Below are 27,500 nucleotides of genomic sequence, written 5' to 3'. Positions count from 1 at the left end.
GACGCCAATCAAGTAATCACCATTGGTCATCATGTCAATTTCGACATTGTTTTTCTCTAATTTTCTGAATTGAAACAATCGAAAATATGTTTTTTTTAAAAGTCTGCACATTTCAGTTGTGACGTGTTAGCATTGCTACCACTCGTACGTTCACACAAATTCCAGAAAAAAATGACGTCACATGTCGGTCCCAGCATCATTTCTTAGTACTTTCTTAATGTTCTAAATTAAATTAACGCAATTTTTGTTTTGTTTGCTCGAAATAGATCAGTTTCGTCACGTTTTATCACCGAAGTTACATTATTTTGTATTTTTCTGATTTTGCAAGCGATCACGTGGTCGCGCGATGGCGGGAGTGGGGGCTGGAGCACGTGGTTGCATAAAAGAACGCGCATAAATCATGGGCTAGTTTATTGTTTAATTAGCGAGGCGCGAACGTGGAAGGACCTTGTAAGTATGCGTTTAAAATTAAATTTAAAAAATAGTGTTAATCGACGTCTGATTGGTTGTATGAACGAGGGGTGTACAAAGTTCATTGACGGCGATGCGCGGACAGGTAAAGGTGCGCCTACACGAAATCGGACCAACAGGTGCTTTTTTTATGGTTGAAAAATGAAAAGTACGGTCACGTGTAGAGTTTGCCCCATTGCGTAAAGTAATGTTGTTGAAGACGTACGCACGAGGTGATGAAACGCGATAAATTGTTTCGTAATTGACTTGAAGGGGGTTATCGTGGGGTCAGCATGGTCACTTCTCGATCTTTTAATTGTGTGAATAGTAACATAGTTAGATTTTTTTAAATATACATGCATCTGCTGCACACTGTACTTCTTTTGTGTATTTTTTCAAATTTTCTCAAAATTCGTACAGTTTTAGTGACAGTCCAAACCAAGGACACCCGCTGGTAATTACAGCCATAAACCTCTTAAAACCCATAAATTCTCCATTAACAACAGCTTCCTAATCCCCAGGAAACTTTATTTTTCTGCAAACTTATCTTACCATGACTGATAAACTCTGATTACTCTCATCAAAAATAAATACTTAAACCCCACCACGACCGAGCCTCATTTCTAACAGTTCCTTCTTCATCTGCAGACCGACAAGAATGGCCTCCGAAAATTGCAGCCACGGTTCCGATGACGAAACTTGCTGCGAAATGCAGAACTTCGCTATAGAAAAAAGAAAAAATCGGGGCGCCGTCACGTCTGGATTGACGCACGAGTGCGGCGTTTTTGGGGCCATCGGGTGCGGGGAATGGCCCACGACCTTGGAAATCTCGCAGATTATCTGTTGGGGGTTGGTCGCTCTTCAGCACAGGTAAGTTCGCACTCGAAACGCTTTTATTGATTGTGTATGGGTTCCTAAAAGTGGTGACGTCATCTCTTGTTTTCGTTTTCATTTTCTCGGCGTTATATCACAATTTTTCATTTTTTCACTGTTTCTTTCAATTTTACAATTTTTCGTTTATTCAGTTTCCAGTTTTTTCAATTTGTCAATTTTCTAATTTTTAAATTTTGCAATTTTTGGATTTCCAATTATCCGATTTCTTTAATTTTCGGTAATTCAATACATAGTTTTTTCCGATTTAGCACTTTTTCAATTTTTAATTTTAAAACTGAAAAATGGAAATATTTTAAAAATTATAATAAATATAGAACTAAAAAATTGCAAATCAAAAATTGAAAAAATAAAGAAAAGCAAAAACAAAAACTGAATTGGTACATTGAAAAATCGAAAAATTGTAAAAATAAAGAAAACAAAAAAACCGAAACGAAAAAATGCATACTGAAAATTTGAAGAATGGAAAAATTAAAAAATTAAAAATCGAAAAATTAAAAAAATACTGTCATTTTATACATATTTAAAATGAAAACTAGAAAAATTGTAAATCAAAAATTTGAGAAAATTAAAAACCGAAAAACTGCTAATACAAAAATTGAAAGTCCAAAAATTGAAAAATTTCCCATTGAAAAAAAGAAGAAAATACAAAACCGAAACGAAAAATTGAACCATCCAACAGTAGGAAAATCGAAAAACTGAAAAATTTAAAAATGAAAAATTGCAAATAGAAAAATTTAGAGAAACGAAAAATTGAACATGGAAAAACAAAAAATTAAAACATCGAAACATTGAAAAATCGAAAAATTGAAAACTCGAGGAACTTAAATCCAAAAATTGAAAATTCAAAAGTTGGAATAATGAAATACTGAAAAATTTAAAGTTGAAAACTCGAAAAACTGAACATGAAAAAACAAAAAATTATAAAACTGAAACATTTTAAAGAATAAGAAAATAAAAAAATGAAACTAAAGATTAAAAACTCAAAAAATTTAAATCGAAAGATGGAAACATTCAAAAGTTGAAAAACTGAAAAACTGAAAAATTTAAAAATGAAAATATGCAAATCGAAAAATTGAAAAAACGAAAAATTGAAGTTGAAATTATTGAAATTGAAAAAAATTATAAAATCAGAACATTGAAAAATTAAAATTCGAAAAATGGAGAAGTGGAATAAATGGAAAATAAAAAAAATATTTAAACTACAAAAATTGAAATCAAAAATTGAAACGAAAAATTAAAAACCGAAAAATTGCTAATAGAAAAATAGAAAATTCCAAAAATTTAAAAATTTCCCATTGAAAAAAGAAAAATTATAAAATCAGAACTTTGAAAACCCGAAAAATTGAAAAAATAAAGAAAACACAAAACCGAAACGAAAAATTGCAAATCGAAAAATTGAAGAAACGAGAAATTAAACATGGAAAAAGAAAAAATTATAAAATCGAACAATTGAAAAAATAAGAAAATAAACCGAAACGAAAAACTGAAAAATTGAAAACTCAAGAAACTTTAATCGGGAAATTGCAAATCCAAAAATTAAAAAATTGAAAAATTGGAAAATGAAAAAATTGAAAAATTTAAACTTGGAAACCCGAAAAATTTAAAAATGAAAAATTGAAAAGTGGAATACATAAATGTAAAAATTTTAAAATCAAATAATTCAAAAATGGAAAAAATCAGAAATCGTAGAATTAAAAAAGTAAAAAATTTAAAACAGATATTGTCATTTTACACATATTTAAAATGAAAACTCGAAAAATTGTAAATACAAAATTTGAGAAAATTAAAAACCGAAAAATTGCTAATAGAAAAATTGAAACTCCAAAAATTAAAAAATTTCCCATTGAAAAAAAGAAGAAAATACAAAACTGAAACGAAAATTGAAACATCCAAAAGCAGGAAACTCGAAAAACTGAAAAATTGAAGATGGAAAAACAAAAAATTAAAACATCGAAACATTGAAAAATCGAGTAACTGAAAAAATAAGAAAATAAAAAACCGAAACGAAAAATTGAAAACGCGAGGAACATAAATCGAAAAATTGAACATGGAAAAAACAAAAAATTATAAAATTGAAACACTGAAAAAAATAAGAAAATAAAAAACAGAAACGAAAGATTTTAAACTCAGGAAACCCAAAAATTCAAAAGTTGGGAAATTCAAAAACTAAAAAATTTTAAAATGAAAACTCGAAGAGTCGCATATCTTAAAATTGAAGAGAGTAAAAAAAATGAAAATTTTCAAATCGAAAAATTGAAGTTGACATTGAAAAAACAAAAAATTATAAAATCAGAACATTAAAAAATTAAAATTCGAACAATGGAGAAGTGAAATAAATGGAAAAGTTTTAAAATCAAATAATTGAAAAATGGAAAAATTAAAAAATTAAAAAAAATATCGTTGTATGTATTATATACAATATTTAAAATGGAAACTACGAAAATCGTAAATCAAAAATTGAAACGAAAAACTGCTTATAGAAAACTTGAAACTCCAAAAATTTAAAATTTCCCACTGAAAAATTGCAAATCGAAAAATTGAAGAAACGAGAAATTAAACATGGAAAAAGAAAAAATTATAAAATCGAACAATTGAAAAAATAAGAAAATAAACCGAAACGAAAAACTGAAAAATTAAAAACTCAAGAAACTTTAATCGGGAAATTGCAAATCCAAAAATTAAAAAATTCAAAAATTGGAAAATGAAAAAACTGAAAAATTTAAACTTGGAAACCCGAAAAATTTAAAAATGAAAAATTGCATATCGAAAACTTGAAGAAAGGAAAAATTGAAAAATAAAAATCGAAAAATTGAAAAGTGGAATACATAAATGTAAAAATTTTAAAATCAAATAATTCAAAAATGGAAAAAATCAGAAATCGTAGAATCAAAAAAGTGAAAAATTTAAAACAGATATTGTCATTTTACACACATTTAAAATTAAAAACCGAAAAATTGCTAATAGAAAAATAGAAAACTCCAAAAATTTAAAAATTTCCCATTGAAAAAAGAAAAATTATAAAATTAGAACTTTGAAAACCCGAAAAATTGAAAAAATAAAGAAAACACAAAACCGAAACGAAAAATTGCAAATCGAAAAATTGAAGAAACGAAAAATTAAACATGGAAAAAGAAAAAATTATAAAATCGAACAATTGAAAAAATAAGAAAATAAACCGAAACGAAAAACTGAAAAATTGAAAACTCAAGAAACTTTAATCGGGAAATTGCAAATCCAAAAATTAAAAAATTCAAAAATTGGAAAATGAAAAAATTGAAAAATTTAAACTTGAAAACCCGAAAAATTTAAAAATGAAAAATTGAAAAGTGGAATACATAAATGTAAAAATTTTAAAATCAAATAATTCAAAAATGGAAAAAATCAGAAATCGTAGAATTAAAAAAGTAAAAAATTTAAAACAGATATTGTCATTTTACACATATTTAAAATGAAAACTCGAAAAATTGTAAATACAAAATTTGAGAAAATTAAAAACCGAAAAATTGCTAATAGAAAAATTGAAACTCCAAAAATTAAAAAATTTCCCATTGAAAAAAAGAAGAAAATACAAAACTGAAACGAAAATTGAAACATCCAAAAGCAGGAAACTCGAAAAACTGAAAAATTGAAGATGGAAAAACAAAAAATTAAAACATCGAAACATTGAAAAATCGAGTAACTGAAAAAATAAGAAAATAAAAAACCGAAACGAAAAATTGAAAACGCGATGAACATAAATCGAAAAATTGAACATGGAAAAAACAAAAAATTATAAAATTGAAACACTGAAAAAAATAAGAAAATAAAAAACAGAAACGAAAGATTTTAAACTCAGGAAACCCAAAAATTCAAAAGTTGGGAAATTCAAAAACTAAAAAATTTTAAAATGAAAACTCGAAGAGTCGCATATCTTAAAATTGAAGAGAGTAAAAAAATGAAAATTTTCAAATCGAAAAATTGAAGTTGACATTGAAAAAACAAAAAATTATAAAATCAGAACATTAAAAAATTAAAATTCTAAAAATGGAGAAGTGGAATAAATGGAAAAGTTTTAAAATCAAATAATTGAAAAATGGAAAAATTCAAAATTTTTTTAAAATATTGTTATATGTATTACATATACATATTTAAAATGAAAACTACAAAAATTGTAAATCAAAAATTGAAACGAAAAATTAAAAACCGAAAAATTGCTGATAGAAAAATTGAAAGTCCAAAAATGTAAAAATTTCCCATTGAAAAAAAGAAAAATTAAAAAATCAGAACTTCGAAAACCCGAAAAATTGCTAATTGAAAAATTGAAAGTCCAAAAATTGAAAAATTTCCCATTGAAAAAAAGAAGAAAATACAAAACTGAAACGAAAATTGAAACATCCAAAAGCAGGAAAATCGAAAAACTGAAAAATTGAAGATGGAAAAACAAAAAATTAAAACATCGAGGAGCTTAAATCGAAAAATTGAAAAATTCAAAAGTTGGAAAACTGAAAAATTGCAAATCGAAAAATTAAACATGAAAAAAACAAAAAATTATAAAATTGAAACATTGAAAAAAATAAGAAAATAAAAAACAGAAACGAAAGATTAAAAACTCAGGAAACTTCAGTCGAAAAATTGCAAAATCTAAAAACACAAAAGTTGCATATCTTAAAATTGAAGAGTGAAAAAAAGAAAATTTGGAAATCGAAAAATTGAAAAAACGAAAAATTGAAGTTGAATTTAAAAAAACAAAAAATTATAAAATCAGAACATTGAAAAATTAAAATTCGAAAAATGGAAAAATTCAAATATTTTATTAAATATTGTTATATGTATTATACATATTTAAAATGCAAACTACAAAAATTGTAGATCAAAAACTGAAACGAAAATTTACAAACCGAAAAATTGCATCTAGAAAAATTGAAACTCCAAAAATTTAAAAATTTCCCACTGAAAAAAGGAAAAATTATAAAATCAAAACTTTGAAAAACCGACCAATCGAAAAATTGAACAAACGAGAAATTAAACATGGAAAAACAAAAAATTAAAAAAAAATTGAAAAATTAAGAAAATAAAAAGCCGAAACGAAAAATTGAAAACTGAAGAAACTTAAATCGGGAAATTGCAAAATCTAAAAATAAAAAATTCAAAAGTTGGAAAATGTAAAAACTGAAAAATTTACACATGAAAACCCGAAAAATTGCATACCGAAAATTTGAAGAAAGGAAAAATTGAAAAATAAAAATCGAAAATTGAAAAGTGGAATACATAAATGGAAAAGTTTTAAAATCAAATAATTGAAAAATGAAAAAGTCAGAAATCGTAGAATTAAAAAAGCGAAAAATTTAAAACAAATATTGTCATTTTATACATATTTATAATGAAAAGTAGAAAAATTGTGAATCAAAAATTGAGGAAACGAAAAATTAACAACCGAAAAATTGCTAATAGAAAAATTGAAAGACCAAAATTTGAAAAATTTCCCATTGTAAAAAAGAAAAATTATGACATCAGAACTAAAAATCAAAAAATTTAAAAAATGAAAATACAAAACCGAAAAATTGCAAATCAAAAAATTAAAGAAATGAACAATTGAACATGGAAAAACAAAAAATTATAAGACAGAAACATTGAAAAATTGAATAAAGGAAAAAATAAGAAAATAAAAAACCGAAACAAAAAATTGAAAAATTAAAAATTGAAAACTCGAGGAACCTAAATCGAAAAACTGAAAAATTCAGAAGTTGGAAAGTTGAAAAAGTGAAAAATTGAACATGAAAAAACAAAAAAATATAAATTTGAAACATTGAAAAAAATAGGAAAATAAAAACCGAAACGAAATATTGCAAACTCAGGAAACAAATCGAAAAAAATTGCAAAATCTAAAAATTCAAAAGTTGTAAAATTGAAAAACTAAAAAATTTTAAAATGAAAAATTGCAAACCGAAAAACTGAAAAACATAATAAAATAAAAAACTGAAACGAAAGATTAAAAACTCAGGAAACTTAAATCGAAAAACAAGAAAATAAAAAACCGAAAGAAAAAATTTAAAAATTAAAAATTGGAAACTCGAGAAACTTCAATGAGGAAATTGCAAAATCAAAAAATTAAAAAATTAAACAATTTCCTATCGAAAATCTGAAGAAAGGAAAACTTGAAAAATAAAAATCAAAAATTGAAAAGTGGAATACATAAATGGAAAAGTTTTAAAATCAAATAATTGAAAAATGGAAAAAATCAGAAATCGTAGGATTAACAAGTGAAAAATTTAAAACAAATATTGTCATTTTATACATATTTAAAACAAAAACTAGAAAAATTGTGAAACAAAAATTGAGGAAACGAAAAATTAACAACCGAAAAATTGCTAATAGAAAAATTGAAAGACCAAAATTTGAAAAATTTTCCATTGAAAAAAAGAAAAATTATGAAATCAGAACTTTGAAAAATCAAAAAGTTGAAAAATAAAAATTTAAAAATTTTAAAATGAAAAATTGCATATCGAAAATTTGAAGAAAGGAAAACTTGAAAAATAAAAATCGAAAAATTGAAAAGTGGAATACATAAATGGAAAAACTTTAAAATCAAATAATTGAAAAATGGAAAAAATCAGAAATCGTAGAATTAAAAAGTGAAAAATTTAAAACAAATATTGTCATTTTATAGATATTTAAAATGAACACTAGAAAAATTGTGAATCAAAAATTGAGGAAAAAAAAAAAAATAACAACCGAAAAATTGCTAATAGAAAAATTGAAAGACCAAAATTTGAAAAATTTCCCATTGAAAAAAAAAAATACAAAACCGAAAAATTGCAAATCGAAAAATTAAAGAAATGAAAAATTGGACACGAAAAAACAAAAAATTATAACATGGAAACATTGTTAAATCTAATAAATGAAAAAATAAGAAAATAAAAAACCGAAACGAAAAATTGAACAATTAAAAATTGAAAAGTCGAGGAACTTAACTCGAAAAATTGAAAAATGAAAAATTGTAAATCGAAAAATTCAACATGAAAAAACAAAAAAATATAAATTTCAACAATTTAAAAAAATATTTGTACTGTTATATCTATTATACATATTTAAAATGAAAACTAGAAAAATTGAGAGTCCAAAAATTAACAAATTTCAAAAAAAAAATTGAAAACTCAGGAAACTTAAATCGAAAAATTGCAAAATCTAAAAGTTGAAAATTCAAAATTTGGAAAACTGAAAAACTGAAAAATTTAAATTCAGCTTGAACAATTGAAAAATTCAAGTCAAAAACGTAATTTTACAGTTTATCCAGACAAACATTTTCTGATATGTATTCCTTTGAAAAAATTGATGACGCCATCGGAAAAACTATTTAATGTTTATTAAAAGCACGTTTGTGGCGTTCCAAAAAAATCGAGCGTCACTTCATCAAAAAACAAACATCGTGATTACAAAAATTCGCTGACGACAATATTATTCTCTCGCTCACTAATTAAACAAAATTCCACCGAGCTGATTCCACCATCTCTTCAACTAATAGCTTTACGAATGAAAATAAACACCCAGATCCAATTCCGCCGATTTTGCGTTGCGTAATTAAACCGTTTCCAGGGGTCAAGAATCCGCCGGCATCGTCACCAGCGAGGGCAAATGCTCCAAGTACTTCAACATCGTCAAAGGCATGGGTCTAATCAGCAACATCTTCAACGACCAAGCCATCCGCAAGCTGAAGGGAAGCATCGGCATCGGCCACACCAGGTACTCCACGAGCGCCGCCTCCGAAGAAGTCAACTGCCAGCCCTTCGTAGTGCACACCCAACACGGCGCCCTCGCCGTGGCCCACAACGGGGAGCTGGTGAACTGCGACAGCTTACGAAAAATGGTCCTCGGCCGCGGCGTCGGGCTTTCCACCCACTCGGACAGCGAACTTATAACTCAGGCTCTGTGCTTGAACCCCCCTGAAGGCGACGAGCTCAACGGACCGGACTGGCCCGCTAGAATCAAGCACTTGATGCAGCTGGCGCCCCTTAGTTACTCCCTAGTCATCATGCTGAAGAATAAAATCTACGCCGTGCGAGATCCATATGGGAATCGACCATTGTGTCTGGGCAAGATCTTGCCCCAGAACGAACGTAAGCCCCCTCACTCTTATTTATTGATTTCACTACTAGTTAATAATAATTTCCAGCTCTGGATGGCGACTGCGACGACAGCAGGGAAGCCGAAGGCTGGGTCGTCTCGTCGGAGTCCTGCGGGTTCTTGTCGATCGGCGCCCAGTACGTCCGGGAGGTGTTCCCAGGGGAGATCATCGAGATGACTCGGCACGGAATTCGGACCATCGACATAGTGGAACGACCGGAGAACAAAATCCAGGCTTTTTGTATCTTCGAGTACGTTTATTTCGCCCGTGCTGACAGCATCTTCGAGGGGCAGATGGTGTACGCGGTGCGGATGCAGTGTGGGCGGCAGCTGGCCATTGAACACCCCGTGGAGGCGGACATTGTGAGCTCGGTGCCGGAGTCGGGGACGGCGGCGGCGCATGGATTCTCGAGACAGAGCGGGATTTCTTTCTCAGAGGTGCTGTGCAAGAACCGGTACGTGGGGCGGTCGTTTATTCAACCCAGTAATCGACTGAGGCAGCTGAGCATTGCGAAGAAGTTTGGTGAGTGAGAAAAGTTTATTCGTTTAGCCCATCCCAAAAATTTGTGACGTCATCTCAAAATTTTGTAATGGAAAATCAAATCTTGTAATTTTTCGAAAAATCTGAATTTTACAATTTTTCGTTTTGTCAACTTTAATTTTTTCAATTTGTCAAAATCTTGACTTCCAGATTTTTCAATTTTGCAATTTTTTTTTGATATTAGTTTTTCATTTTTCGACTGCACATCGAAAACTTGAAGAAATGAAAAATTCAAGAATCATAAAATTACAAATTGAAAACTGGAGGAATTAAAAAAAAAACGAAAAATTGCAAAATCGGAAAATTTACCAAACAAAAAAACGAAAAACCGAAAAATCGCAATTCGAAGAAACGAAAAACTGAAAAAATCAAAATTGCAAGAGCGAAAAATTAAAAAATCTAAAAGTTTTTGATTTTTGATATTACAATTTTTCATTTTTTGATTTTTCAGTTTCTCCACTTTTAATTTTTCGTTTCTTCAATTTTTCAAGTTCTTGATTTTTATTTTTTAATTTCCTGATTTTTTCATTTTTAGTTTCATATTTTCAATCACCGATTTTTCAATTTCTTAATTTCAATATGGTTCGATTTTGCAATTTTTGGATTTCCACTTATCTGATTTTCCAAGTTCTTGATTTCTAATATTTGGATTTTTCAAAGTTTTCATTTTCTAATTTCTTCGCTTTTTTATTATTTATTTTCACTTTTACAATTTTGCTATTTTTCCATTTTTTTATTCGAAAAGTTGAAAAATCGACAAATTAAAAATCAAAAAAGTCAAAAATTGAAGTTGAAATTGAAAAAACAAGAAATTATAAAATCGGAAAAATTGAAATTCTAAAAATGGAGAAGTGGAATAAATGGAAAAGTTTTAAAATTAAATAATTGAAAAATGTAAAAATTAAAAAATTTAAAAAATATATATATTATACATACTTAAAATAGAAAGTATAAAAATTGTAAATCTAAAATTGAAACGAAAAATTAAAAACCGAAAAATTGCTAATAGAAAAATTGAAAGTCCAAAAATTTAAAAATTTCCCATTGAAAAAAGATAAATTATCTAATCAGAACTTTGAAAACCCGAAAAATCGAAAAAATAAAGAAAACACAAAACCGAAACGAAAAATTCTAAATCGAAAAACAGAAAAATTTTAAAATAAAAAATTGCAAATCGAAAAATTGATGAAACGAGAAATTAAACATGGAAAAACAAAAAAATTAGAAAAATTGAAAGACCAAAATTGGAAAAATTTCCCATTGAAAAAAAGAAAAATTATGAAATCAGAACTTTGAAAAATCAAAAAATTGACAAAATAAAGAAAATACAAAACCAAAAAGAAAAATTGAAAACTCGAGAACTTAAATCGAGAAATTGCAAAATCTAAAAATTAAAAAATTCAAAAGTTGGAAAATGGAAAAACTGAAAAATTGAAACTTGAAAACCCAAAAAATTTAAAAATGAAAAATTGCATATCGAAAATTTGAAGAAAGGAAAACTTGAAAAATAAAAATCGAAAAATTGAAAAGTGGTATACATAAATAGAAAAGTTTTAAAATCAAATAATTGAAAAATGGAAAAAATCAGAAATCGCAGAATTAAAAAAGCAAAAAATTTAAAACAAATATTGTCATGTTATACTTATTTGAAATGAAAACCAGAAAAATTGTGAATCAAAAATTGAAGAAATGAAAAATTAACAACCGAAAAATTGCTGATAGAAAAATTGAATGACCAAAATTGGAAAAATTTCCCATTGAAAAAAAGAAAAATTATGACATCAGAACTCTGAAAAATTAAAAAATTGAAAAAATAAAGAAAATACAAAACCAAAAAGAAAAATTGTAAATCGAAAAACTGAAAAATTGCAAATCGAACAATTAAAGAAATGAACAATTGAATATGGAAAAACAAAAAATTATAACATGGAAACAGAAAAATTGAATAAACGAAAAAATAAGAAAATAAAAAACCGAAACGAAAAATTGAAAAATTAAAAACTGAAAACTCGAGAACTTAAATCAGAAAATTACAAAATCAAAAAATAAAAAAATTCAAAAGTTGGAAAATGGAAAGACTGAAAAATTTAAACTTGAAAACCCGAAAAATTAAAAAATCAAAAATCTCAATTTTACAATTTTTCGTTTTGTCAATTTTGACTTCTAAATTTTTCAATTTCCTGATTTTTCATTTTTAGTTTCCCGATTTTATCTCCCAATTTTTCGTTTTTTCATTTACTTTATTTCTTCAATGATTCTTTTGATTTTATAATTTTTCGTTTATTCAATTTTTCATATTTTCAATCTCCGATTTTTCAATTCCTTAATTTTAATATCGTTCGATTTTGCAATTTTTGGATTTCCACTTATCTGATTTTCCAAGTTCTCAAATTCAAATATTTGGATTTTTCAAAGTTTTCATTTTCTAATTTTTTCGTTTTTTTATTCTTTATTTTTGACTTTTACAATTTTGCAATTTTTCCATTTTTTGATTCGAATAGTTGCAAAATCGACAAATTAAAAATCGAAAAAGTGAAAAATTGAAGTTGAAATTTAAAAAACAAAACATAAAATCGGAAAAATTAAAATTCGAAAAATGGAGAAGTGGAATAAATGGAAAAGTTTTAAAATTGAATAATTGAAAAATGGAAAAATTAAAAAATTTAAAAAAATATATGTATTATACATATTTAAAATAGAAACTACAAAAATTGTAAATCAAAAATTGAAACGAAAAATTGCCAATAGAAAAATTGAAAGTTCAAAAATGAAAAAATTTCCCATTGAAAAAAGAAAAATTATAAAATTAGAACTTTGGAAACTCGAAAAATCGAAAAAATAAAGAAAATACAAAACTGAAACGAAAAATTCTAAATCGAAAACAGAAAAATTTTAAAATGAAAAATTGCAAATCGAAAAATTGATGAAACGAGAAATTAAACATGGAAAAACAAAAAAATTATAAAGTAGAAACATTGAAAAATCGAATAATTGAAAAAATAAGAATAAAAAACCGAAACGAAAAATTGAAAAATTAAAAATTGAAAACTCGAGAACTTAAATCGGGATTTTGCAAAACTAAAAATTAAAAAATTCAACAGTTGGAAAATGGAAAAACTGAAAAATTTAAACTTGAAAACCCGAAAAATTTAAAAATGAAAAATTGCATATCGAAAATTTGAAGGAAGGAAAACTTGAAAAATAAAAATCGAAAAATTGAAAAGTGGAATACATAAATAAAAGTTTTAAAATCAAATAATTGAAAAATGGAAAAAATCAGAAATGGTAGAACTAAAAAAGTGAAAAATTTAAAACAAATATTGTCATTTTATAAATATTTAAAGTGAAAACTAGAAAAATTGTGAATCAAAAATTGAGGAAACGAAAAATTAACAACCGAAAAATTGCTAATAGAAAAATTGAAAGACCAAGATTGGAAAAATTTCCCATTGAAAAAAAGAAAAATAATGAAATCAGAACTTTGAAAAATCGAATAATTGAAAAAATGAGAAAATAAAAATCCGAAACGAAAAATTGAAAAATTAAAAATTGGAAACTCGAGAACTTAAATCGGGAAATTACAAAATCTAAAAATTAAAAAATTCAAAAGTTGAAAAATGGTAAGACTGAAAAATTTAAATTTGAAAACCCGAAAAATTAAAAAATCGAAAATCTGAATTTTACAATTTTTCGTTTTGTCAATTTTGACTTCTAAATTTTTCAATTTTGCAATTTTTTTTGGTATTACAATTTTTCAAATTCTTGATTTTTATTTTTCACTTTTCCTGATTTTGCATTTTTAGTTTCCCGTTTTATCTCACAATTTTTCGTTTTTTCATTTATGTACTTTATTTTTTCAATGATTCTTTTGATTTTATAATTTTTCATTTATTCAATTTTTCATATTTTCAATCTCTGATTTTTCAATTCCTTAATTTCAATATTATTCAATTTGCGATTTTTGGATTTCCACTTATCTGATTTTCTAATATTTGGATTTTTCGAAGTTTTCATTTTCTAATTTTTTCGTTTTTTTATTCTTTATTTTTCACTTTTACAATTGTGCAATTTTTCCATATTTTTATTCGAAAAGTTGAAAAACCGACAAATTAAAAATCGAAAAAGTGTAAAATTGAAAAACTGCAAATCGAAGAACTGAAGAAATGGAAAATTAAAACATTGAAAAACTAAAAATGAATGAATCGAAAAATTGGAAAACCCAAAAAGTGTAAAGTCGAAAAATTATAGAATCGTCAAAATTGTATAGTCGAAGAACATTGGAAGATGGACAAATTGAAAGAATAAAGAAAATAAAAAACGGAAACGAAAATTTGAAGAAATGAAAAATTCAAGAATAGAAAAATTAAAAAATTACAAACTGAAAACTGGAGCACTGTAAAAAAATCAAAAAATTGCAAAATATAAAAATTAAACAAAGAATATGAAAAACTGAAAAATCGAAGAAACGAAAAACTGAAAAAATCAAAATTGAAGAAACAAAAAGTTATTTTCTTTATTTTTACAATTTTTCGGTTTTTTAAGGTTCCGATTTAATTATTTTTCATTTTTTCAATTTCAACTTTTTCAATTGCAATTTTTCGACCGCACATCGAAAATTTGAAGAAGTGAAAAATTCAAGAATCGAAAAATTAAAAAATTACAAATTGAAAACTGGAGAAATAAAAAAAAACAAAAAATTGCAAAATATAAAAATTTAACAAACAAAAAAATGGAAAAGTGAAAAAGCGAAAAATTCAAAAATCTAAAAGTTATAACACGTGGTTTATTCCGTAAAAACTTTATTCAACAAAACATAGTATATACACTGCATAGACATAGACTGGTTACACGAGTTCTTAAAAATGGTCACTCCGCGGACGAACAGTCCTGATAACTCGTACACTCGCGAACACCCGGAGCGTTTTTCCACGGCCGGACCTGCGGGACCCCTCGGATACGCCGCTGATACTCAAGCCGACTTACTACTCGATTTGGACCTCCAAGACCCCTCGGATGCAAGGTGATACGCAAATGAGCTGTGAAGTTCGCAGATGGAAAAACTTGCCGAATCTGGCCGCTCGGGTCCTATGTAAAGGCGGCTAGAAATGCGTCGCGTGGGAGTGAAAGGGCGCACCGCCCTCTGGTAAGGGAGCGAGCGAGTACCGGGGTGCTGCGGCAGGGTAGTGGTGGTGCGTGGGCGTGACAGAGGGCGCTAGGGGTACTGATCGCGCTACAAAGTTGTAAAATCGAAAAATTGAAAAATCTAAACATTAAAAAAATCACATTGAAAAAAAGAAAAATTATAAAATCAAATATTGGAAAAATAATAAAAAAAAAAACCGAAACGAAAAATTTGCAAATTGAAAAATTGAAGACCTGAAAAATTGAAAAATCTAAAAATTAAAAACTCGTAAAATTGCAAACTCTAATAATTGAAACATCCAAAAGTTGGAAAATCTAAAAACTGAAAAATTTAAAAACGAATGTTCGAAGAGTTGCATGTCGTAAAATTGAAAAAACCAAAAAAATTAAAAATTGAAAAAATTAAAAATAATAAAATCGAAACCTTAAAAAATCTAAAAATTGTAAAAATAAAGGAAATAAAAAAAAATCGAAAAACTAAAAACCGAAAAAATGAAAAAAGTCAAAATTGAAAAAGAGAAAAATTAAAAAATATAAAAGTCGAAAAACTGAAAAATTTAAAAATGAAAACTCGAAGAGTTGCATGTCGTAAAATTGAAAAATTGTAAAAATAAGGAAAATAAAAAAGGGAAACGAAAATTTGAAGAAATGAAAAATTCAAGAATAGAAAAATTAAAAAATTACCAATTGAAAACTGGAGCACTTTAAAAAAATAAAAAAATGCAAAATATAAAAATTAAACAAAGGAAACGAAAAACTGAAAAATCGAAGAAACGAAAAACTGAAAAAATCAAAATTGAAGAAACAAAAAATTAAATCTAAAAGTTGAAAAACTGAAAATTTTAAAAACCAAAGCATTAAAAAAATTCACATTGACGAAATACTGGAAAGGTATAGCAAACAAAAAATCGAAACGAATTTCCGTTTTTTTATTTTCTTTATTTTTACAATTTTTCGATTTTTCAAGGTTCCGATTTTATTGCATTTTTGCATTTTTTCAATTTCAATGAAATTGAAAAATCGAAATTTTATTAACTCGTAAAATTGCAAACTCTAATAACTGAAACATCCAAAAGTTGGAAAATCTAAAAACTGAAAAATTTAAAAACGAAAATTCGAAGTGCTGCATGTCGTAAAATTGAAAAAACAAAATAAAAGAAAAACTGAAATTGCAAAAATAAAAAATAATAAAATCGGAACCTTAAAAATGTAAAAATTGTAAAAATAAAGAAAATCGAAAATCTGAAGAAATGAAAAATTCAAGAATCATAAAATTAAAAAAATTCAAATTGAAAACTGGAAAGTAAAAAAAAATCGAAAAATTGCAAAATCGAAAAATTTAACAAATAAAAAACAAAAAACTGAAAAATCGCAATTCGAAAAATCTGAAAAACAAACTCTAAATTGAAAAAGCGAAAAATTAAAAAATATAAAAGTCGAAAAACTGAAAAATTTAAAAATGAAAACTCGAAGAGTTGCATGTCGTAAAATTGAAAAATTGTAAAAATAAGGAAAATAAAAAAGGGAAACGAAAATTTGAAGAAATGAAAAATTCAAGAATAGAAAAATTAAAAAATTACCAATTGAAAACTGGAGCACTTTAAAAAAATAAAAAAATGCAAAATATAAAAATTAAACAAAGGAAACGAAAAACTGAAAAATCGAAGAAACGAAAAACTGAAAAAATCAAAATTGAAGAAACAAAAAATTAAATCTAAAAGTTGAAAAACTGAAAATTTTAAAAACCAAAGCATTAAAAAAATTCACATTGACGAAATACTGGAAAGGTATAGCAAACAAAAAATCGAAACGAATTTCCGTTTTTTTATTTTCTTTATTTTTACAATTTTTCGATTTTTCAAGGTTCCGATTTTATTGCATTTTTGCATTTTTTCAATTTCAATGAAATTGAAAAATCGAAATTTTATTAACTCGTAAAATTGCAAACTCTAATAACTGAAACATCCAAAAGTTGGAAAATCTAAAAACTGAAAAATTTAAAAACGAAAATTCGAAGTGCTGCATGTCGTAAAATTGAAAAAACAAAATAAAAGAAAAACTGAAATTGCAAAAATAAAAAATAATAAAATCGGAACCTTAAAAATGTAAAAATTGTAAAAATAAAGAAAATCGAAAATCTGAAGAAATGAAAAATTCAAGAATCATAAAATTAAAAAAATTCAAATTGAAAACTGGAAAGTAAAAAAAAATCGAAAAATTGCAAAATCGAAAAATTTAACAAATAAAAAACAAAAAACTGAAAAATCGCAATTTGAAAAATCTGAAAAACAAACTCTAAATTGAAAAAGCGAAAAATTAAAAAATCTAAAAGTTGAAAAACTGAGAAGTTTAACAATAAAAAATTATTTAAAAAAAATACAAAACTGAAATATTGGAAAAATAAAGCAATTAAAAAACCGACACGAAAAATTGCGAATTGAAAAATTGAAAAATTAAGAACTCGTAAAACTGCAAATCGTAAAATTGAAAACTCTAATAATTGAAACATCCAAAAGTTGGAAAATCTAAAAACTGAAAAATTTAAAAACGAAAATTCAAAGTCATGTCCTAAAATAGCAAAAAAAAATGAAAAACTGAATTTGAAAAAATAAAAAATAATAAATAGGAAACTTAAAAATAAAAAAATTGTAAAAATAAAGGAAAGAAAAACGGAAACGAAAAATTGCAAATCGAAAATTTGAAGAAATGAAAAATTGAAGAATCAAAATTAACAAATTACAAACTGAAAACTGGAGAAATTAAAAAAAAAATAGAAAAATTACAAAATCAAAAAATTTAATAAACAAATAAATTAAAAACGGAAAAATCGCAATTCGAAAAATCGAAGAAATGAAAAACTGAAAAAAGAATCAAAATTGAAAAATCGGAAAATTAAAAAATTCTCAATAAAAAAAAAGAAAAATTATTAAAAAAAATACAAAACCGAAAAATTGAAAAAATAAAAAATAGGTGTAATAAAATCGGAACCTTAAAAAATCTAAAAATTGTAAACATAAAGGAAATAAGAAAACGCAAACGAACAATTGCAAATCGAAAATTTAAAGAAATGAAAAATTCAAGAATCATAAAATTAAAAAAATACAAATTGAAAACTGGGGAAATTAAAAAAAAATCGAAAAATTACAAAATCTTAAAAATTTAACAAACAAATAATTAAAAACGGAAAAATCGCAATTCGAAAAATCGAAGTCTAAAGTTCCTTTGTTTTCCAAAAAATGTGTTAAATTTATTTGGATAATTTTAACATTTAATTTTTTTTAGTAGCTCAGTACAAAAATAAAGAATAACACAATTTAGGGCCAGTTTATACAATATTTTAACTGAGTTTAAGTTGATCGCGCATTTAACAAGGACATTAGTGACGTCTGATTTGCGTAGAGTCGGTCACATGATACTTTAACGCGGGGTTAAAAATTAAATCGCAATTAAATTTTTAATTGAGGTTCTGTAAACCGGGTTTAATTGTTTTATATACTATTTTAATTTTAATAAAAAAAGCTGACCGATCGGCTGTTTAGCCGACTAGTCGTCGACTGCAGCCGACGATGAAAAACGGCCGAACAGTCGGCTTATCCGACCGGTACATCCCTACAAAATTCATATTAAAAAAAAAGAAAAATAAAAAAAATACAAAACCGAAATATTGGAAAAATAAAGCAACTAAAAAAAACCGAAACGAAAAATTGCGAATTGAAAAATTGAAGAACTGAAAAATTTAAAAACGAAAATTCGAAGAGCTGCATGTCCTAAAATAGAAAAAACAAAAAAAAATGAAAAACTTAAATTGAAAAAATAATAAATAATAACGGAAACGAAAAACGGGAAAAAATGAAAAACAATTGCAATTTGAAAACTGGAGAAATAAAAAAATGGAAAAAACAAAAAAATGAAAAACTGAAAAATCGAAGAAACGAAAAACTGAAAAAATCAAAATTGAAATAACGAAAAATTAAAAAATCTAAAAGTTGAAAAAGCGACAAAATTAAAAAAAAAATTACTTTACAAAATTTCACACTCAAAAAAAAGGAAAAATTATAAAGTCAGTACACTGAAAAACCGAAATATGGGAAAAATCAAGCAATTTGCAAATAAAATACAGAAACGAAAAATTGCAAATCGAAAATCTGAAGAAATGAAGAATTGAAAAATTAAAAATCAAAACATTGAAAAGTCGAACAAATGAAAAAGTCCAATAATGATAGCAAATGGAAAAATTCTAAAATCGTAAAATTGAAAAAGTGAAAAATTTTTCACATTAAAATTATTATTACATATTTAAAATAAAAACTGGAAAAGCAAAAATTAAAGAAAAGAAGAATAAAAAATCCAAGAATAGAAAAGTCGAAAAATTGAAAAATCCAAAAATTGAAAAAAGAAAAGCTTAAAAAATCACAACAATAAAAAAATAAAAAATAAAACAATTAAAATTATATTAATATTATTAATTAATAATTTACTCTTATATTGTTTCAGGCGCTTTGTCTGGCAGCGTTAAAGGCAAACGCGTCCTCCTCATCGACGACTCGATCGTCCGCGGCAACACCATCGGCCCCATCATCAAACTGCTCCGAAACGCTGGTGCCAAAGAAGTCCACATCAGGGTAGCCAGTCCACCACTACTCTACCCATGCTACATGGGCATAAACATCCCTACCAGAGAAGAACTCATCGCTAATAAACTCAACCCAGACGAACTAGCAGTTCATGTTGGTACGTACCCCCACATTAAATCACCCCCAAGATTATCACTCTCGTTGTCTAGGTGCCAACAGCCTGAAATATTTAAGCGTAGAAGGCTTAGTGAAGGCCGTCAGATCAGACATCAAGACCAAAAATCCGCACAAAGTGGGCCACTGCACTGCGTGTCTCACGGGCGAATACCCCGGAGGCGAACCCCACAAAGACCTGGATTGGTAAATCGACCCGCCGCCGGAAGAGGGCGTTAAATAAGAATCTCGTTGAGCTTGAGGTGGTCCACACCGATTTATTTATGACGTGATACAAACATTCCCTATATTTTCGTTAAAAAAAATATGAAAATGTGATTATATATGTAGTTTAGGTTTGTTAGTTGACCACACTAAAACCGATTATGAATGAAAGTGGGTTTTTAAAAATATAGTTTGAATGCAGTTTGAACACTTTTACTTAAAATCGTAACGTCAGGTAAACAGTACATATTTACAAGTCAGTATATACAGACAATGGACAAGGATTACCTTAAAGACACCCGATATCATGACCGCTCATGCCCTGCTATGTGTTCAATATCTGTCACCTCCTTGGGGCAATTCCGCGTCAACACAACTGGTCCATCTTCCGTTATTAAAACATCGTCTTCTATCCGAATACCCAGACCTTGGTACTCCTTCGGTAACTGTGTTTGCTTGTTATTGATATACACCCCTACCAACCAAAATTCCAATTTAAACTAAATCAAACACAAAAACCCTATACCTGGTTCAACCGTGACAACCATCCCTGGTCGTACTTTTATATTCCTGGTAATCAGGGGTGTGTCGTGGACGTCCATCCCCAAATAATGCGACACATGGTGGGGGCAGAACTGATACGCCGCCTAGCGAACAAAAAATTAGAAAAAGCGCAAACGTCACTCAAACGTACTTTAATTAAAGCTTGACTGGTCAGTATTTTCGGGATTAATCCGATTTGCTGTAACCCTTTACCCAAAAGGGCACACATTGTGTCAAAAAGACTGTCCAAAGTGGGGAAGGTTTCACACTCTTTGATCAGTTGTTTCTGGACGTCGAGGACCACCTCGTACACTTCTCTTTGATGGGGGCTGAACTTACCATTGATGGGCCAGGTTCGGGTTATGTCGCTGGAATAACCATGCAATTCGCAGCCTGAAATTAATAGTAATTGGAAAAATATGTGAATATGACACAGTTTTAAAAATGGTATCTTGATTTGTTGGTACCACACTAAGGAAATAAAAATTCCTGGATTTTGACGCGAATCAAGTGGCTGTGTGTCAACGTTCTAATAAAAATTGAGGAACTGAAAAACTGAAAAGTCGAAACCTTGGCAAGTCGAAAATCGGAAAATCAGAAAACAGATTAATTGGAAATCCGAAAACTGAAAATTTAGAAACATCAAAACTTAAAAATTAAAAAAATTGGAAAATTGAAAAATCGGATAATTCAAAAATCGAAAAGCCGAAAAATTGAAAAATCGAAAAATAAAAAATTCGAAAAAAAGAAAAATTAAAATATACAAGAACTGAAAAATAGAAAAATTCAGAAATCAAAATATATATAAAACAGTCGAAAATTGAAAAATCTAAAGTTTAAAAAACGGAAAACCGAAAATCCAAAAAATTAAAAATCGAAAAGTCCAAAAATAGAAATATTGAAAAATCCTACAACTGTTCCGTTTTTCATGTTTTCGAATTTTTCAAATGTTTTGATTTCTTAATCTATCGATTTTTCGACTTCCCGGGTTTAGATTTTCTGTTTTTCAAGTGTCATTGTGTAAAATTTTCGAGTTTTTAATTTTTCAAATTTGGCTTTCATACTCTCAATTTTTCGATTTTTCAATTAATCGATGTTTTGATTTTCCCACATCTTGACCTTCGAACGTTTCGATTTTCCTGTTCTTCAGTTCTTTAATTTTTTGATTTTTCAGGTTTTTGGTTTTTCAATTTTTCGATTTTTTAAGGTTTCTATTTTTCGACTTCACTTTTTTGATTTATAGATTTTTCAGTTTTTAGATATTTCAGTTTTCGGATTTATCAATATTTCAATTCTTCGGCTTTTCTATTTTTGACTTCTAGATTTTTGGATGTGTCTATCTTTTTACTTTTTCGATTTTTAAATTTTAGATTCTTCAATCTTTTGATATTTTAATTTTTCAATATTTCTTAATCTTTCGTTTTTTCGACTTCCTGGTTTTAGATGTTCTGTTTTTCAATTTTTCGATTTGTTAATTTTTCATTCCCGATTTATCGAGATTTGATTGTTCAGGTTTTCGATTTATCAGTTTTTCAATTTTGTATTTTGGCCTAGTTCAGTTTCTCAGTTTTTCCAGTTTTCCATTTTTTCGTTTTTTTATTTTTCCGCTTTTCCAATTTTTCAACTTTTAACTTTTTGTTTTTTGATTTCTCGATTTATCGAGATTTGGATTTTTCGATATTTTGATTGTCGGTTTCTCAATTTATAAATTGTTCAATTTTTAACTTTTCGATTTTTCGATTTTGGCCTATTTCGGTTTCTCAAAAAATTAAAAATCGAAAAGTCGAAAAATAGAAATATTGAAAAATCCCAAAACTGAAACAAATATCCAAAATTGAGAAATTAAAAAATTAGCCAACCAAAAAATCCAAAAATTGAAGAATTGAAGAACTGAAAAATGGAAATTGCGAATTCGAGAAACGGGAAAATAAAAAAAAAATATTAATTGAAACATCGGGAAACTGAAAATTTAGGAACGTCAAAATTTAAAAAATTGGAAAATAGAAATCCTGAAGAACTGGAAAATCAAAAAACCCAGAAATCTAAAAATCTAAAATTTAAAACATTGAACAATTGAAATATCGCAAAATTGAAAAATGGAGAAATCCAAACATTAATGAATCAAAAAAGAAAAATTCGAAAACCAAAAAATTAAAAATCGAAAAACTGAAAAATCGACAAATCGAAACTCCAGAATTAAAAAAAAATTGAAAAACCGGATAACTGAAAAATCGAAACATCCAATCATCTGAATTCGATAAATCGAGAAATAAAAAAAATTGAAAAATTTTAAAAAAGAAAAATTAAAATATAGAAGTTGAAAAATAATTAAGAAATCGAAGTATAAAACTGTCGAAAATTTGAAAAATCTAAAGTTTAACGAAAAATTGAAAATCCAAAAAGTAAAAACGGGGTGGAAACCCAAAAACTGCAAACTGAAAAATTTAAAAATTGGAAAATCGATGAATTGTAATCGATTTTGGCACATGACATAGCCTCTAAGAAAAGAGGGTGGGTGGGTGGGGCTAGTACCTGCTACGAAAAAGTGAAAATTAAAAAATCGGTAAAATGAAAAATAAAAATCGGAAATAAAAAAATTGGAAAAGGGAAAAATTGTCAAATTGAAAAACTGGCGCAAACCGAATAATTGAAGGAACGAAAAATTGAAAATTTTGGAAGTCGAGAAGATGGAAAATTGAAAAATCAAAAATAAAAAACGAAAAATTACAAAATGAAAACTTGAAAAATCTTAAGAATCCAAAAAGTGAAAAATAAAAAAAAAAGAAATATGTATTACGAAATAGAAAAATTGAAAATGAAAGAAATTGGAAAATCGGAAGACTGGAAATCCAAAAACTGCAAAGCGAAAAATTTAAAAATTGAAAAATGGATGAACTGAAAATTCAAAGCCTGAAAATTTGAAAAATTGAAAAATCGAAAGAAACGAGAAATAAATGAATTAAAAAAATGAAAATTTGTGACAAAATCGAAAAAATGAAAATTAAAAAAATCGGGAAAATGAAAAATAAAAATCGAGAACATGAAAAATTGAGGCAACGGAAAATTGAAAATGACAAAAATTAAAAACTGCGAATGTGAAAAATCGAAAAATGAGAAACTGTAATATCGAAAAATTGAAAATTTTGGAAGTCGAGAAATTGTAAAATTGAAAAATCTTAACAATCGAAAAAGTGAAAAATAAAAAAAAGAAATATGTATTATGAAATAGAAATATTGAAAATTAAAGAAACTGGAAAATCGGAAGACTGGAAATCCAAAAACTGCAAAGTGAAAAATTTAAAAATTGAAAAATGGACGAACTGAAAATTCAAAGCCTGAAAATTTGAAAAATTGAACACATAAAAAATTGTAAAATCGAAAAAAAAACACAGAAAATAAAGGAAATGAAAAAACGGACAATTGTGATATAAATCGAGAAAATAAAAATTAAAAATTCGCCACATTGAAAAATAAAAATCGGGAACATGAAAAAGTGTGGAAACAAAAAATTGAGAAACTGAAAATTCGAAAAATTGAAAAATCGAAAGAAACAACAAGAAATAAAGGAATTGAAAAAATGAAAATTTGTGAAATAAAATCGAGAAAATGAAAATTAAAAAAATCGGGAAAATGAAAAATAAAAATCGAGAACTTGAAAAATTGAGGAAACGAAAAATTGAAAATGACAAAAATTAAAAACTGAGAATGTGAAAAATCGAAAAATGAGAAACTGTAATATCGAAAAATTGCAAAATAAAAAAATTGCAACTCGAAAAATTGAAAAATTTAGAAGTCAAGAAACTGTAAAATTGAAAAATCAAAAATAAAAAATGTCAAAAGTGAAAATTAAACATGAAAATTTGAAAAATCTAAAGATTAAAAATTGAAAAAGTTGAAATTCGAAAAAGTGAAAAATAAAAAAAAAAAGAAATATGTATTGTAAAATCAAAATATTGAAAATTAAAGAAATTGAAAAATTGGAAGACTGGAAATCCAAAAACTGGAAATTGAAAAATTTTAAACGTGGAAAATCATGAAATTGAAAAATACAAGCCTGAAAATTTGAAAAATTGAATAAATAAAAAATTGGAAAATCGAAAGAAACAACAAAAAATAAAGGAAATGAAAAAACGAAAAATTGTAATATAAAATCGAAAAATTGTGATATAAAATCGAAAAAGTGACAATTAAAAAATCGGGAAATTGAAAAATAAAAATCGGAACAAAAAAATTGGAAAAGGAAAAAATTAAAAATTGAGAAACTGAAAAATCGAAAAATGAAAAACTGTAATATTGAAAAATTGCCAAATTGAAAAACTGATGCAAACCGAAAAATTGAAGGAACAAAAAATTGAAAATTTTGGAAGTCAAGAAACTGTAAAATTGAAAAATCAAAAATAAAAAACGAAAAATTACAAAATGAAAACTTGAAAAATCATAAAAATCGAAAAAGTGAAAAAAAAATGAAATATGTATTATGAAATGGAAATATTGGAAATTAAAGAAATTGGAAAATCGGAAAACTGGAAATACAAAAACTGCAAAGTGAAAAATTTAAAAATTGAAAAATGGACGAACTGAAAATTCAAAGCCTGAAAATTTGAAAAATTGAACACATGAAAAATTGTAAAATCAAAAAAAAAACAGAAAATAAAGGAAATGGAAAAACGGACAATTGTGATATAAATCGAGAAAATAAAAATTAAAAATTCCCACATTGAAAAATAAAAATCGGGAACATGAAAAACTGGAAACGAAAAATTGAGAAACTGAAAATTCGAAAAATTGAAGAAACGAAAAATTGAAAAATCGAAAGAAACAACCAGAAATAAAGGAATTGAAAAAATGAAAATTTGTGAAATAAAATCGAGAAAATGAGAATTAAAAAAATCGGGAAAATGACAAAAATTAAAAACTGAGAATGTGAAAAATCGAAAAATGAGAAACTGTAATATCGAAAAATTGCTAAATTAAAAAATTGCAACTCGAAAAATTGAAAAATTTAGAAGTCAAGAAACTGTAAAACTGAAAAATCAAAAATAAAAAAACAAAAAAGTGTATAATAAAAACTTGAAAAATGTCAAAAGTGAAAATCAAACATGAAAATTTGAAGAAACGAAAATTTAAAAAATTGAAAGATTAAAAATTGAAAAACTTGAAAATCAAAATATTGAAAATGAAAGAAATTGAAAAATTGGAAGACTGGAAATCCAAAAACTGCAAATTGAAAAATTTTAAACGTGCAAAATCACGGAATTGAAAAATCAAAGCCTGAAAACTTGAACAATTTGAATAAATAAAAAATTGTAAATCGAAAGAAACAACAAAAAAATAAAGGAAATAAAGAAACCAAAAATTGTGACCTAAAATCGAGAAACTTTTCAAATAATTTTGAATGTTATTTTTTAATTAAGTAGGCAACCAACAATACACCTACCTGCATCCATCAATACCATGTCTCCGTTCTGCACCACCTGGTTGTTGTTAATGTAGTGAATAATATTGGCCCTGCTGCCCCCTGCCACCACTGGTGGATACGCCAAATACTCAGCCCCCTGCACCCGACATTCGTAGTCCACTTTGGCAAAAATCTGGCTCTCGTTGATACCTAGCAAGAACTCACAAATCGCACATTTCTTTAAAAATACTTACCCGGATAAGACGCTTGAATGGTTCTCACGATGGCTTCCGAAGCCACGTCGCACGACTTCTGCATCAACGCTATCTCAGCCGGACTTTTAATCAACCTCTGCCTATGCACAAAAACCTTGGGCGATTCCCACATCTTCTTCCCCATGTAGTTGAGATAGTCGCACATGATTTTGTGCACCTCGGTCTGAACGGGGTTCATATAATCATACCTGCACAAACACTCATTTTTACAAAAAAAAAAAAAAAACGTCTGTCTTTTTAATTACCAGAGAGTGGAAGTTTTGTTGGAACGCACGTACGACTGCAGGTAATTTTCGAGTTCATCAGCCGGCAGACTCTGATCGACTCCGAACAAATTCGGGGCACAATCGGGCCCCGTCCTCGGCCCGTCCCACAGTTCCGAGTGGTCGTCTTTTCTCCGCATAAACAGCACCGAGCAGTGTTGACTCGGAGTGTCCGTGGCTGTCAACACCAAACAACTATCGGGCTCCAAACACCCCGTCAAATACAGAAAGTCAGAGTTCTGGCGAAAAAAGTACGGGATTTTATCCGACATGTACTGCTTCGAGGCTGATGGAATAACGACCTGTAATCACGTAGTAGAGAGAATTTCGGGGGTGAAAAAACGCACCAAGTGTTGTTTTATTTCTGGGTTACGCTCACGCACGTAGGTCGCGATTTGCTCGATCAGTTTGTGCCTGCGATTTTCAAACTCGCTTTTTTTTACAAAGGGGGTGATTTCGTCTTTTTTTACCAACTGGGGGTGCGTTTCGTGGGTGGGTTGTCCGTAGGTTTTCGTGGCGAATTTTTTATTGAGCTGGTATTTGCCTTTCGTTGCTTTTTGGCAATAGGGTCGGAAGACATCTGGAAAGTGAGGTTAGGGGGTGCGGAATGTGAAAGAATAGGTACCTGATTTGTGGAAAATATTAAATATGAGTTTCTTTTTTGTGGCGAACATGGTTGATCACAGATTTTTTTATTAAAAAAAAGGGGGTTGTAACTGAAATTTTTAAAAGTGAGGTTAGGTGTGCAGACTGGATGTCATTTGACATGTAGCTGTCGAGTCGGATTTACACTGAACAACTATCACACTTTTATAATAATTAAAATAGTAATCAGTGGTAATCTAGTTGAAATATGTTTCAATAACGTCTACAATTGAGTTGTGCTTACAAAATAAATAACATAATATTTGGTTGATTTACCGCTGAGTTTAAATTAAAGCC

At 27.3% G+C, this 27,500-nt stretch overlaps 2 protein-coding genes across 3 annotated transcripts; one reads left to right on the top strand and one right to left on the bottom strand.

The window, feature by feature from the left end:
- The first annotated feature begins 347 nt into the window (after positions 1-347).
- Positions 348-20,281, top strand: LOC135129497 (amidophosphoribosyltransferase-like). Its single transcript, XM_064056658.1, has 6 exons — positions 348-450; positions 1,099-1,320; positions 8,917-9,437; positions 9,494-9,967; positions 19,622-19,858; positions 19,911-20,281. The coding sequence occupies exons 2-6, from the start codon at positions 1,109-1,111 to the stop codon at positions 20,063-20,065; spliced, it is 1,599 nt and encodes a 532-aa protein (XP_063912728.1). The 5' UTR covers positions 348-450; positions 1,099-1,108; the 3' UTR covers positions 20,066-20,281.
- Positions 14,768-27,419, bottom strand: LOC135129498 (xaa-Pro aminopeptidase 3). Of its 2 annotated transcripts, XM_064056660.1 has the most exons (9): positions 27,184-27,419; positions 26,906-27,138; positions 26,541-26,860; positions 26,275-26,483; positions 26,060-26,230; positions 20,774-21,015; positions 20,606-20,726; positions 20,368-20,554; positions 14,768-15,215 (listed from the first exon to the last, which is right to left on the bottom strand). In XM_064056660.1, the coding sequence occupies exons 1-8, from the start codon at positions 27,230-27,232 to the stop codon at positions 20,385-20,387; spliced, it is 1,515 nt and encodes a 504-aa protein (XP_063912730.1). In that variant the 5' UTR covers positions 27,233-27,419; the 3' UTR covers positions 14,768-15,215; positions 20,368-20,384. The 2 variants fall into 2 exon arrangements, with proteins under 2 accessions (XP_063912730.1, XP_063912729.1); XM_064056659.1 differs by lacking the exon at positions 14,768-15,215 and having other exon boundaries at positions 20,277-20,554.
- Between the last annotated feature and the right edge of the window lie 81 nt (positions 27,420-27,500).

This window comes from Zophobas morio, unplaced genomic scaffold (genome assembly GCF_036711695.1).
Source record: "Zophobas morio isolate AGI-343-1 ecotype UQ-CSIRO unplaced genomic scaffold, CSIRO_AGI_Zmor_V1 ptg000016l, whole genome shotgun sequence".
In the NCBI taxonomy this organism is placed as follows: Eukaryota; Metazoa; Arthropoda; class Insecta; order Coleoptera; family Tenebrionidae; genus Zophobas; species Zophobas morio.
Note: the sequence above shows the minus strand (reverse complement) of the source record. Positions and strands in the feature narration are given on the sequence as shown.